The sequence below is a fragment of the Platichthys flesus genome, chromosome 16 (genome assembly GCF_949316205.1).
Source record: "Platichthys flesus chromosome 16, fPlaFle2.1, whole genome shotgun sequence".
Taxonomy (NCBI): Eukaryota; Metazoa; Chordata; class Actinopteri; order Pleuronectiformes; family Pleuronectidae; genus Platichthys; species Platichthys flesus.
In genome coordinates this window covers 8,243,254-8,256,909 of record NC_084960.1, presented here as the reverse complement: position 1 = coordinate 8,256,909, position 13,656 = coordinate 8,243,254, and the positions used below count along the sequence as shown (strand labels likewise).

The 13,656-nt window shown below is 42.8% G+C and overlaps 1 protein-coding gene across 2 annotated transcripts in view; it reads left to right on the top strand.

Annotated features, from left to right (window-relative positions):
* prkar1b (protein kinase, cAMP-dependent, regulatory, type I, beta) overlaps positions 1-13,438 on the top strand; it is a 59,412-nt gene extending 45,974 nt beyond the window's left edge. For both annotated transcript variants that reach the window (XM_062407147.1, XM_062407148.1), the window contains 4 exons: positions 601-661; positions 3,000-3,121; positions 11,073-11,154; positions 11,942-13,438. In XM_062407147.1, coding sequence (XP_062263131.1) covers positions 601-661; positions 3,000-3,121; positions 11,073-11,154; positions 11,942-12,114 — 438 coding nt within the window. In that variant the 3' untranslated portion in view covers positions 12,115-13,438. The remainder of the gene's footprint in view (positions 1-600; positions 662-2,999; positions 3,122-11,072; positions 11,155-11,941) is intronic.
* The last annotated feature ends 218 nt before the right edge of the window (positions 13,439-13,656 follow it).

Genomic DNA, 13,656 nt, shown 5'->3' with positions numbered 1-13,656 from the left:
TTGGCAGTAGCCATATTTGTTTAATTTTATGTTTGATGAGTGGCATACAGTGATCGGATACAGTGAAATGCTTAACTGAGTTTTAATTAAGAAGGAATGAAAACTGAAATCACATATTGTAAAACTTAATGACATGGAAAGTGTAATAGAAGGAACAGTCCTCCTCAGACAAGGAAAGCGTTTAAATTTAAGTGTGACAAAAGTGGATCGCTGTGTGTCATTTAGAGATACACTCAGTTGTAATTCACAGACACCAAACATGCAACAAAGGTGTAGATTATGTGTGATGCTCTTTCTCAGCAGCAGCTCCTCGAAGTAGTTATTACTCAAATGTGTTCAGATTAGTGCTTCAATAAGACACCTCCTAGAGAAAGATTGGCTTCCACAGTGAAAAAACCCAACCAGGTGAAGAGATGTGAGAGAAGAAAACGATATGTTACTGTACCAAAATGCAATAAATCTGTTCCATCTTCTTATTATCAAGACATAACGCTCACAATATGTTGCCTACTAATCACAATTATTGTTTTATCATAGATGTTCAGCGTTGCCAGAGTGCTTCATGTGGTGAATGTAAATCTTCTTTGTTTCGTTTTACAGGGTAGCACCCTGCGGAAGAGAAAGATGTATGAAGAGTTCCTGAGCAAGGTCTCCATCCTTGGTGAGTGTGTGGATGTGGATGGTAGTGCTTTTTGTTATAGTCCTTTGTGTATGCATTTAGGAATATGCTGAGGCATGATTGTGTTTACACGTGCGTTACCTGTTACGCATAAATCTTCAACACCGGGTCAGCGAGTCCAGAGTGCAGGCAGTTAAGTCTGCTGAGTGCCACATACTGTATAATGTAGATTAGCCCACATAAACACAGGCGCACGTTGTCACACAAGGCCCATAGTTGAGTAAGGTCTATGTGTACAGTCATAATCTTCTGTTCGCACTAAGGCCAGTCACACTCTGCAATGTCGCTGTGTGGACAATTAAATAATGGGGAGTTAAGCTAAGCCTCTCTTTTCCCACTGGAATTTGGATAACTCCAGCCCACACAGGCCATTTAGTTTGGGGAATTGGCGAATGAGATTCATTCAGACTCTCAAAACGGACTTTGCAAATGGAACTGACATCCCATCCCTTTCCACTTGATCATGTGTGTGTGGTGTATAGAGTAAGGCCATGCCCCCTGTACAGAGTTATTAGCTGGCTGAGTAAACACATACACTCAATTCAGGTCTTAAGAGAATGTCTCTACAAGGGCTGCACTCTTTTCATTCACCTCCTTTCTTCTGCGCCTCCCTTTTGGAAAGCCTTGTCGAGGCCTGCATTCAAGGGCTCGCGTCTCACTTCGAACGGCTTTCCTTCTCCTCATTTCTCTTTCCGCCGCCCTGCCCCTCCACTCTGCCCCTTTGAATTGGAGGAGGGGTAGGAGGCGGGGGTGTTTTTGTTTGTCTTTGATTTTTGAGATAGCCACGAAATTGGGTACAAGCCCTTGATGTCGTGGAGTGGAGGAGAGAAAAACAACATGTTCTTTGTCGCACAAACACACATGCGGAGGCTTCAACATCCCGATGGCCAATTGTGTGTGTAATGGATATGCGTGTGTGTGTGTAGCAAGGTGATCCAAGTGGGTCCAGGCTCCGGCGAAGCGTGAAATGTAGCGTCTTTAGTCAGCACATTTGTGTATCACGTTACCTGCCGAGCTGTTAAGGATCGCCACTATAGAACCTGCTGCCTTTAGCTTGCAGCCAGACAGGGGACATCCATCCGGGGCCGGCAGACACCACGGCCCCACCAGAGGGGACACTGGACACCTCCACACCATCAGACCTCACCTTAGTTAATCCTAAGTACATACACATTTAGACGCACACACACACAAATAGACACACTGGGATCAGTTACTCAGAGTATCAGGAGACAATAGTCTGAGACAAAGAGATTCTGCTATAGTTTTACGCCTCTAACTCGTGTCTTTGTCAAATCAAGACACCGACCCACACTCATCCAGACAAAGCTGAAGATGAGGAGTGCTTTCACTGCAGATAAGTCACATTGCACGTGTATATTGTTAGGATTAGCTAGCAGTAAACTCAAGGATGAGCTCATTCAGCCAATCCTCGATGTGGAGATATTTATAAATTATTGGGCCTTGCTTTCTATAAATACTGCTAAATCCGAGTTGCTGAAAAACTCCTCGGAACATTTTTTCCCAGTGAAGATGTGTGACCGTCTGTGTTTTTGGTTTCAGTGCGAATACCAACGGCATCTAGAAATACCCTGGGCTAACCACGTCACTGTACGTGTGGTCGGACAGTCGGAAAGACAGCTGTCGCCACTGGTTCTCAGGATCAACAGAAACTGAAAAAGATCACAGGTTTTGGCAGGACCCAGTCACCAATGGTCAATTCTCCACATATTTCGCAATGGAGTTTTAAAATGTACCAGAAAATAAATCTATTTCGAGGTTTCATAGTTGCTTATCATTAAATCTATATTACATTTGATATTATATTCGGTAACAGACTTTTTTTTATTTTTCTTTCCCTTTAGATGTATCTCAGTCACTGAACAAACATTACCCTCACTGGCCTTCATATTTTTTCGATGACTGTTTGTGCTGCATCTTGTACATATTCACTTTTACAAGCACCATGCCCTGAACCATGCAAGTGTCCCCTCTCATGGATTCTTTACTGTTGGTGATAAAACTTTACATCTTAGTGTCATGGTGTGGTCAGACCTGAATTAGCCTTTTTGGGGTCAGCTCAAAATCAGTAGCGTCCTTCAGATTTAGGAGATATGTCAAGGTGTTTTAACACCGCAAAGCTCCATGATGGGATTGAGGAGGCAGAGGGATCAGAGATTTAATGGTCCCTGATGAGTGACAGGATCCTACTTAGACACTAAGACTTGCTCAGGCACACTTTCGATTATTTACAGCTGCCTTGTAGAGATAATGTAATTGACACTGTTTTTACTGACGCCTCCGAGTTGTCCATTCACAGAGTCCTTGGACAAGTGGGAACGTCTGACTGTAGCCGATTCTCTGGAACCAGTGCAGTTTGAGGACGGAGAGAAAATAGTTGTGCAAGGAGATCCTGGTGATGACTTCTTCATTATCACAGAGGTAAGGTTTTTGTGTGTGTTTGCGGGGGGGGGGGCACACAGGTCAAAATAATCAGGAAAAATTCATCATGAGTTCCCAAGCTGCTGATGTCATCACTTATAAACCAATTAACATGATTTTTTTGAAAATGTGTAACTTTAATGTGAACTTGTCAAATGCTACGTCTTAGTCACTTGCAAACTGCATGTCTATCTCTCACTGACCTTCACAGCCAATACAGATGTTTTTATGATTTCATTTATTTATATGACTTTACAAATTGGGAAATGGGACCTTCCGAGGAGCACAGTGTGAAAAGTGAATTTTGTGAAAATCTTTGCACTGAGACAAGTCTCGTGGATAAAGGTAGGCATTATGTGTAGTGATTTTCCTTCACTGTAAATGTCACGTGGTCTGGGAGCGTGTAGGAACCAGGGCTGATGTACATGTCATCGCGTAGAGACGTTGGTGGGCTCTCTGCTGAGATCGGAACTGATCCCCATTTATTGCCACCAGCAGACAGACTACTCGTTGGTATTTCCCCGTCCTGTCCCTCAACCGCAAATTCTGTACAGAAAAATAGCCCCCCTCACACTGCAGGCTTTGTGGACCTGGGGCCCCTGGTGCAGCTTCATGTAGCCCCCCCCCCCCCCCCCCCTGCCTGTCATCCTGCCACACTTTTGATTAACTCCATACTTACACAGCTATTGTCAGGGTCAAGTTAAGAAGGTTTTGGGGATGGGGGCGCAATCTCCTGTAATTTTTTCCTCGCTTCCTATACTTTCCCATTTAACTCTCTGATTTACTTGAAGGTTAGTCTGTCTTTTTGAAGTTGTCACCCTGTTCTGTCAGTTACTATGTCTGTCCTGCTCATTCTGTGTTTATCGAGTCCGTGTGAGTGGAGCATTGGTTTCCTCGCTGTGGTAAGGTGCAGCTGAACCAGAGCAGGATTTTATCAAGGGTGCTGTGTGATCGCTCATTATCCCTGTTTTTGGTCTGTTCACCTGTGCAGCTCCTCCTCTCCATCCCTCTCTCTTCCATCCTTGCAGCCCACAGGCCTAAGGATCTCACTTAAGATCTAAAGGTTTCGTGAACTGTGCAGCGCCTGTGGGTCTTTTTATCCTTTACTCAAAATCAATCTAGTAATCAAATCAAGCAAAATACTAAAATTATGACTTTGATACTACACTTAGTTAAATATCTCAATGCCTATGCTGAAACAATACTGTGGTAAAAACCTAGAAGTTGTCATACATTTTTCAAGAAGTAATGTATTGATCTTGATGTAAAAAGATCGATTTGTAACAAAACAACTCATTGGACTTATATTATAGGGCTGGAATATTATATTTTTTATTTTTATGCCATACCTTACGTCTTACATCGTCTTACATGCCGTGGAAAGTCAGCATAAGATCTGGTTGCACATTGATGCAACTCTCAGGTTGCTGTTAAATTTAAAATGTTATGCTCTAAAGTAATAAGTCCAACAACAAAAATGTGTCTCTCTCAGAATATTTATAAACTGAACTGAATATATCCCACACACACTTCACATCATCCGACCACAAAAAATGTGTTGGTCAAGATTGAAGCTTCCTGTTTTAGCCTCCTGGAGCTGCAGAAATCCCTTAAGAGCAGTTTGACTGAATCCACTCGGGGTTTAGGACCAAAATATATCAGTTGACTCATCAGTCTGAGACGTTTTAACTTCCTCGAGAACTATGCAGAAGGATCCTGGGGATTACAGGATGGAGAGACGGAGGAGGCTAAGTAGTATGTAATCAACACATTTTAGTTCACCATGTAATTCCACATGAGACAGAGACTGTGAGCATCACAGCTTTGACAACAGGTCGACTGCAGCCACACTCTTCACCTTAAACTTCTCCTGGAAAATCACAAACTCTTTTCCTGCTCACTGCAAATATTTCTTTCATTCTATCAACCAACAGAAGAATTTCTCTCTTTCTTTCCGCCTTTACTCTTGTCTATCTTTTAATTTCCTCTCCGCTCTCTCTGTCAAGCTGTCCCTCCCTTGCTCTCTCTCTCTCTCTCTCTCTCTCTCTCTCTCTCTCTCTCTCTCTCTCTCTCTCTCTCTCTCTCTCTCTCTCTCTCCATCTCCCCATCTCCCCATCTCCCCATCTCTCATGTATCAAGGCTTGACTTTCCCAGAGCAGGGTGGACTGTGGTGGAATGTGTGTTGCTGACTTTCACACAGGGTCACAAGACCCAGCATCCCGGGAGGGAGACGAGAGAGAGAGAAGCAGAGAGAGAGAGAGGGATGAGTCAAAGAGGGCGGGGAGGGACATATGAGAGAGGAGGTTGATTAAATAAGGACCACATGTAAAGATGGAGGGAGGTATTTAACGTGACCCACAGTAAGATTAGGCTCATTGCCAGCTTTTCCTGATTAGCACGTCTTTTGATCAGACTAGGTATGAATGTTCAGTCAAAAATGTCTGTCATTCTCCTCCTCTCTTTTTCTCTGTATCTTCTCGCTCTCATTTGTTGTTTCTACGGTTTTGGAGCATTAGCCAAAGACAAACCCCACAATCACTAATTACATGCTGCTGATGGGGAGGATTTACAAAAGAATGGTATAGAGACATCACTTTCTTTGCCCCGCCGGGAGGAATGGGGCCCTAATGAAAAGTGACATGTTTACATATTTGCCTCACACTGTACAAACAAGCCTTTACAGAGCTCCGGGGGCAGTGAGCACTCCGCCTCACCTTCCCTCGCTTCAACTCTTCCTGCTTTCTCTTCCTTCTTTCCCTCCCTTTTCAGGGGCCATACACTCAAACCCAGTCTGGTGTGCCCTGAAACTTTGAGGGAGGAATTAAGAAACTTGTGGAGCATCAGAGAGGAACGTGTTAGGGAGAGATTTGAAACTTGGTGTTGAAAAGGGGGAGAGGATGTGCGGCTTCAAGGGATGAAGAATCCTTAACATTACGATATAAATATTCGTGCCATAAATATGCCATATTTTGAATGAATTATTCGCAGGGATACACCAGTAAAGTTTAATAATTAATGCTGTTTAAAAAAGTTTATAAATTGCATCCTATATTGACATTTTAAAACAGTGAAAAGCATAATGATTATTTTTATTCATCTTATTTTTTAACTTTAAAGTCAATCTCTATTACAAGGATGAAGTCAAACTAAAACCATGGAATAAAGTTTTTTCAATTTACCCTATTCAGTTTTACAACTTGAGCCGCGTGTTAGCCTCTGAGTGAAAACTCAGTCAAATCAGGTGACGCCTGTTCGTCCTCGTGCTGTCCTCTCAGCTAATGCACCGGCTCTCGTGTTGTCTCGTATTTGTCCTTTGACCCCACAAAAAAGTAATCTCACTGAAGGGATCTAAATGGTCCCAGCGGGTCCCACAGAGCGGCAGTGCTCTGTGGGTTGCAGATCCCTTGTTACTGTAACCTTGCATGTCCGCACAGAAATGCAATTTAGCTAATGGAGCTCAACAGTTTTATAGACTAAAGATCAATGCCGTTAATGAATTAAGTCATATTTTACTGAGTGTGAGGGTCGAGCTACAAGAACAAAGGTTCAGATTAACAGGTCTTAATTGGGTTAAACCATTTTGCAGTTATTTTCTCTTTGGGAAAAAAAAAACAGTTCAAAGGCTGTTCAATATAGGGAGGAGAGCAGGTCTTGTGGGAAGAGCCGCTGTCGTGTCTCTGTGTGTGTATGTGTGCATGTTTGTGTGTGTGTATGTTTGAATGAGAAGGTGCAGACCCTGCCGATGCTGGGTGGCCTCGTGAACAAGCTACTCAGGATATCACCTTCCCTCCATGTCTGCTTGTCTGAGTTTCTCTTTCCCCCCCGTGCCTGTTGATGATCCTGCAGTTACTACTCGCTATATGCAAGAGGCTGCATTTTGACATGTCACCGCGGGCTGACTCGCTCCGCTCTGTGTGTGGTATGCACGTTTAGGGACGAGTGGGTGTGAGTGTGGATTTTGGTTAAGGGATGTAGGGATTGTTACTTGACCAGCAATACCACTGAGCAGGGATGATTTCCTACGTGCTCTCTTGTGCTGGCTCTCACACTTCCTTTTTTCTCTCCTCTCTCCGCAACTTTTTTAGCACCGACTCGTTCACTCACTCATTTTCACTTGGTTTCCTATCTGTGCCTTTCCTGTTTTGTTGTCTTTTGCTTTTTGCCAGTCCTCCGCACCCTGTGTCGGGCAGCGTGGTGTGGAGGATCTCCGATGTTTACAAAAGGAAATATCTTCGGAGCTGCCCTGGCTGGTACAGTCTGAGATGGTTATCTGGACCACACTGGATGAGGCCTGTTCACGGATGAACTACTGTACATGACGGTGCTGCACTGTCTCACTTTCTTTGTTTGGACGTGAAAGGAAAGGAGAGGAATAAACTGGTCGTAAACACAGGGGCTTCAGTGTATCCCCATTCACATCGTCCTCTGTTTTTTATCACCTTTGAGCTTGAGACGCTTTGTTCTGTTTAATTAAAAGTTTAATTAGAAGAGGCTGCAGCACTGTTTACACTCGAGATCACGCATGTCATATAATTTTTTGAAATGGTTATATGCGAAGTAGTCAAACAATTCAAGTGCAGATAAATAAAGAAAAATGTTCTCAACTAAAAGTCAAAGTACCACATTAACTTTTCTTTCGAGTACTTGCTTATAAATATATTTTGTATAAACTATCGATACACTTAAAGTAAAAGTACTGGCCTAGTTTAGACTGTTCCCTAATGCAACGTTTTGAAACATTGTTATGGCTGAGTTTTTGTCGTGGCTCCACTTAAACCATTTCAGGCTTTTCCTCTTCACTAGGGATGCTGCTGGTGCTGCAGGAGGCGGGGCCTCATCACTGATTGGATCTTTGACCAGTTATTGATAACTTTAGAAAACAAACAATGTGAACATGTTAAGTAATTCTTTAAAAAATATAGTGAAGTGGAAAACACATTTGCTGATATATGTAGTGGAGTAACAGTTAAAAGTAACTGAAAATAAATCTTCTCAATTACAGATACATGAAAAATGTTGCTAAGTAAAGCAATGAATTAAATGTACTTTATTACCTCCCACTTCTTCTCCACTGCTTCCTGTTGCGTGCTCCTGAGGAGTGAGTCAGCAGAACCTGCCTCAAGTCTTCAGCCTCGTGCTCAGTGCAGTTAATATAACTGTCCTGGCTGATCAGTTCAGCTACTGGAACTGACTGATCTTTAATCAGTGGCCTTAATCAAACAAAGTTCATGCAGTAGCCAAGTGACTGATGTCTTGGCTGCCATCCTCGTCATCCCTCAGGCTCGAGTTAAAAACACACACAGAGAGAGAGAGAAAGAGAAACACTCACTGTGTTGGTCTAAGATGTTGACGGAATAAAATAAGTAACCGAACACTGTCCAAGTGACACAAATAACTTTCACCCTCTAATACTATGTTAACATTACTTGTAATACTCATGATGATACTCACCACTTCCTTAAACAGGCAGGAAAACATGGAACTTATTCAAATCACTGATCCTTGATAACTGGAACAAAACAGGATTTTAAGGGGAACCTGTTACGCTCATTTCCAGCTCTTTATTCCAGGAGAGTAAGTTTGACCTTGATTCAGGATTTTAAAAAGTCTTTATATCGAACTGTCGGTTCTGCATTGATCTTATAATTCCAGAAATATTGAAAGAATTTGGACCATACATCTCAAGAACCATTCATCTTATTGGCTTCACACCTTTTGTTGTTCAAGGCCTCAGGAAGCACACTGTCAAATTTGGTGCTATTTGGACAAGTGATACGTTAAAGCGTTCTGAAGCAGCGGAGGCTGTCACACATCAACGTAAGTGACGTTGTTGATCGTGTTCTCGACAACTGATTCTCCACTCAGGGCTTCTGTGTACTGAGTTGAGCTTCGCCGACCTTTAAATAAACACGTGAACAGCTCCTTGTGCAGCAACCCGCAATTATCACAGGACAAACAAACAGCCCACTCCAAACATTTAAGTTTTAGAACGGCCACTGCACACGTCGGACTAAATCTGGCAATATTAGCTCAGCTCTCCTTTAAAAGCCCACATTGCCTGAACATCTGGAGGTCTTTTTAGTTTTTGTCTTCGTCTCATGTTTACCTGCAACATTAGCCACAATATGGACATCTGAAAAATGTAACATTATATACATGAATATGGAAATAAAGAAAAAAGTATAATAGGTCCACTTATAAAATGTTAAACACTGAGTAAAGCCTTTACATTTGGAAATCTGGATTTTAAGCAACCTCCCGGCTGTAACAAGTTTTCAGATTTGTTTTGTCAACACTGTTAGATGCCAAAGAATATATATCCATTTCATAAATTTAGTTCAGTAGAGATAAAAAAAACAACCCTATCCTCTAGATTTCTAAAATCCTCCATGAACAAAAACACACGTACTCTCTTGTTTATCGTGTACAGGTGCCAAGTTATGTATGCAGAGTGAAGGATTTAAAGAATCACGAATACGAACTCTAAACATCATCATCCCCGACTCTCCACAGCTAAATTCACCCTGCTGTGCCGCATGCTCTGTGGTAATGGCACCGCGGCACAGTTTGGCCGGGTTCTACTTCGATGTGACTCCACAGTTCATTTCAGGCACAAAACTGTCTCGGTCACACACGTCCCTTTCACTGAAACACAGTCCCAGCTTTGTGTGTCTGCAGGGAGTTGCTGGCAGTTCGGGGTGTTTCTCATTAAGGCTCATTATATTCATATTTAGCATTATTAGCCTGGTCAGCACACGGAGCAGCGAGAGCAGAGAAGAATTAGAGACAGTGAGAGCGAGCATTGGAGCGGTCAAATCTGTTTTAGGGGGATGGTCCAAGACAAGCTGAGAAGTTCCCCTGCTGACTTTTTACCTGCTTCCAATTTCAGCTGAACTTCAGGACATGTGAAAGTCTAGACCTCGATACCCCATGTTAGCCGGGGCATAGAGAAGCATTCAGTCCAACTCTGAACACTTTGTCACAGCTAAACACAAAGACATTTTCAAACCCGTGCTCATTCACACTCAACAGCTGCAGAGATATGACAACAGGAACTGTTATCATCTGTTGGGCAGAGTGAACGGAAATCAAATTTCCTCCCTTAGACATTTTAGATGAGTCACTCTCTCACACACACACACACACAAACACACACACACACACCAAACACAGTGGGTGATGGTAATATCCGTAGCATTGTTGGTCATAGGATCCGTCCAGCAGACATCAGCTGTTCCTTTTCTCACTGTATGTGTGTATCTGCATTTGCATGTTTGCATTTCATTCTACATCCATTTGTGTGTGTCGCGTGTGTGTTTGTGTGCGTGTTCACTTGTGCCTAAACACACAATGTTCCATGTGAGTTAGCACGGCACCTGCTACTGGCCCATCGTTACTATCATTGTGTTGCATCAGTGTTTCGGGGGGGGGGAGTTTGGGACACTGCGCTGGACCTCCCTCAGTCTTGAACAAATCAGTTGTTTCCATTTTGTTGGTGAATGATGATAAGGGGGATTATGTGATGGAGACACTGAGGAGTTCAGGCTCTAAAAGGCTTACATGTTTTGTATGTGTTACACTCTGGAGGAAACCTAGCAGAACAGATTTGGATTCTTCCTGTTGGAATATGTGAGTGAGTCGTTGTGAGTTCCTGCTCGTGCGCGTCCCACAGAGCAGGTGTCCGTCACACAGAAGTTGGCTAAATCCTGTGCACCTGTGTTCTTATGAAGCTGAGGAATTTCTCCACAGCTTAATCCTCCTGATGAGTTGCAACCCCTCGCTAAAAAAAACACGACCCCCCCCCCTCCACCCCACCCCTTTCTTTCTTCCATCTTTCCCAGCAACACCCGTCCTCCCTCTTACTTCCTCCTTCTCATCTTGTTCTTTCTTTTCTCTTGTCTCCGTCTGTCCACTGTGTCCCCCTGACTCTCCATTTCTTTTCTGTCTGCAGGGAATAGCCTCTGTTCTACAGCGCCGGTCTGACAATGAGGAGTACGTGGAGGTTGGACGCCTCGGACCCTCAGACTACTTTGGTGAGTTTAGTGACTGGTTCCCATTTTCCCAGATCAAAATCTATCAATGGTTTTCATCAAACTCGGGCATGTTGTGTAGCACGTTCATTTATCTGTATAACTATATAGCTTTAATTTTCACATCCATCCAGGGATTTTTAAGCAATTTTTTTGTCTCTATAACAGTTTGAATTTACTGGCTTGTTATATTAACCAACAACATAAACCTCTGCTCCAACATAACTATTATCAAATATTTTGCTGATTATTTTCTTGATTAATGGTCAATCATTAGTTGTGTATCATAAAGTCCGATGACAGAACATGTTTATTACAAGTTCCCAGAGCCCAAGGTGATGTCATGTGTTGTCTTAAGAACAGTATGAATCAAAATGTTATTTATAATCCTATTAGAAGAAGAAAACTCTAACCAGACACGTTTAGACCTAAAAATTATGTAAATGATTTTACACCACTAAATAAAGTAAAATGTCAGCAATTAATTTTCTTTTGTTTGATAAATTCACTCATCACTTCAGCTTTAGGTAAATTATGTTTTTTGCCATTTCTGTCAACGAATCAAAATATTTAAAAAAATATTTTATATCATCGTCATCAGTGATTTGGTCCTTTTACTTTAGTCTCTAGATGCAGAAAATAAAAACAGGAAGCAGACAAAGATACTGATAACAAGATGGCATCAGAATGATTTATAAAACATTAAATAATAGAGAATTGGTTTGTATGCAGATCTGTAACACGTTCCCTGGCTGAACGTCTTCTCTCCCTCCTCTTCTCCATCCTCCAGGTGAAATTGCCCTGCTGTTGAACCGTCCCAGGGCAGCCACCGTAGTCGCCCGCGGCCCCCTCAAGTGTGTGAAGCTGGATAGGCCCCGCTTCGAGCGTGTGCTGGGGCCGTGCTCAGAGATCCTCAAGAGAAACATCCAGAGATACAACAGCTTCATCTCCCTCACCGTGTGACAGCTCGGCCCCCGTGGGCCCCACCAGCAGGGGAGGGCGACGTCAGCATCAGAGTTTTGGTCGCTGGGTGGGACGGGTTGAGGATGTGGGGTAAAGGACAAGGGTTTTACTTCTACAAAAACAGGGCACACATTTCCTACCTTTTTTCCATTTTGCGCGTTTCTTTCTTTCGATCTTGTGCACTTTGACTCGACCTGTGCTGTCACGTAGCTTTATGTCAACAACAACAACAACATGCAGGAGTGTGAAAATCTGAGCGGGGACGGAGACCATTCAACTGATAATGTTCAAGAAGGGAGTCAGTACAGCGTGTCGACTGTATATGAAGCATGCTTCTAGGATGACAACGACTGGCGTTTGCACTGGTGTGAATTTATGAAGGTTATTGGATGAAATCAGGAAATAAGAAGGAAGTTGAAGTCATGTTTGCGTACGGCAGGAGGAAGTGAGGTCACGTTTCTTTGCTCGCTGGCTGTGCTTTGCCTTTTATTGTTTTGCACTTCTGAGTGTGTGGGGTGTCATTTCCAGGTCAAACCAGAGCAGCACTACACAGACCTCTGTTCCCCAAAATGTAGATTTAGAGTTAGTTTCATTCGTTTTCAGTCCATCCTAAGTGTGCTTTTTACTGGTGTGACCGGCCGGGGGGGCTGTTAGAGTTCACTTTTTAATGTGTGGTGTGTGGCAGTCAAATTCATTCACTTAGTTGAGAAAAATCCTCTTCGTCACAATACTCCCCCGGAGCGGTCGGGTCCGAGCCGCGTGGAGCTTCCAAAGTCGCAGTAGGGTTGTCAGTCCGCACAAACACACACAAACAGGAAACACACTGACATGAAACACACAACCATACTGTATATGCTTACCCTGTCTCAGGACTAAATGAATCTTCAGCTTTCTCTCACACACACACACACACACACACGCGCCTGTGTGTCCTACCTGATGCTTTTTTAAGCTGCTTTTGTTCTGTGTTATATTGCTAGATGAAAGCTTTTGCACCACTTTAGAGTTCGTAACATTGAGTTAATGCAGCAGTTCTATTCAACTGTTTTTAAGAAATGACTTCTACGCTATAGATATATTAAAGAAAAAGGTAAAAAAAAAAAACTGTATGGGGGTATATATATATTTATATATATATATATATACACACACACACACTTGTGTTTCTTTCTGTCGATCAACGTGATGATGTCTAAAGTTGCACAACTGACCCAGCGACTGATGTTGTGTAAAACGGGACCTTAAGAAACAAATCTTTCTGTATTTTCTCTCTCTGTATCTCCTTCTTTCAAATATCAAACCATCTTGACAAAATAAAGATAAGCCTCTGAAATCCTTTTGATTCGAGTCATTCTTTTTCTGCTGATCCCTCGTCCCTCAGTCAGTGTGACTTCTGGTCACATTCTTGCCCCTTCATTTATCCCAACTTCTGGCATCCTCTCCTCCTCTCCTGACCGGACTTAGCTCTGTCGTTCCCTTTAAGGAAACTGTCCTCTTCACTCACACTTTTCTAATTCTTCCCAGAGCTTCTATACCACCTAC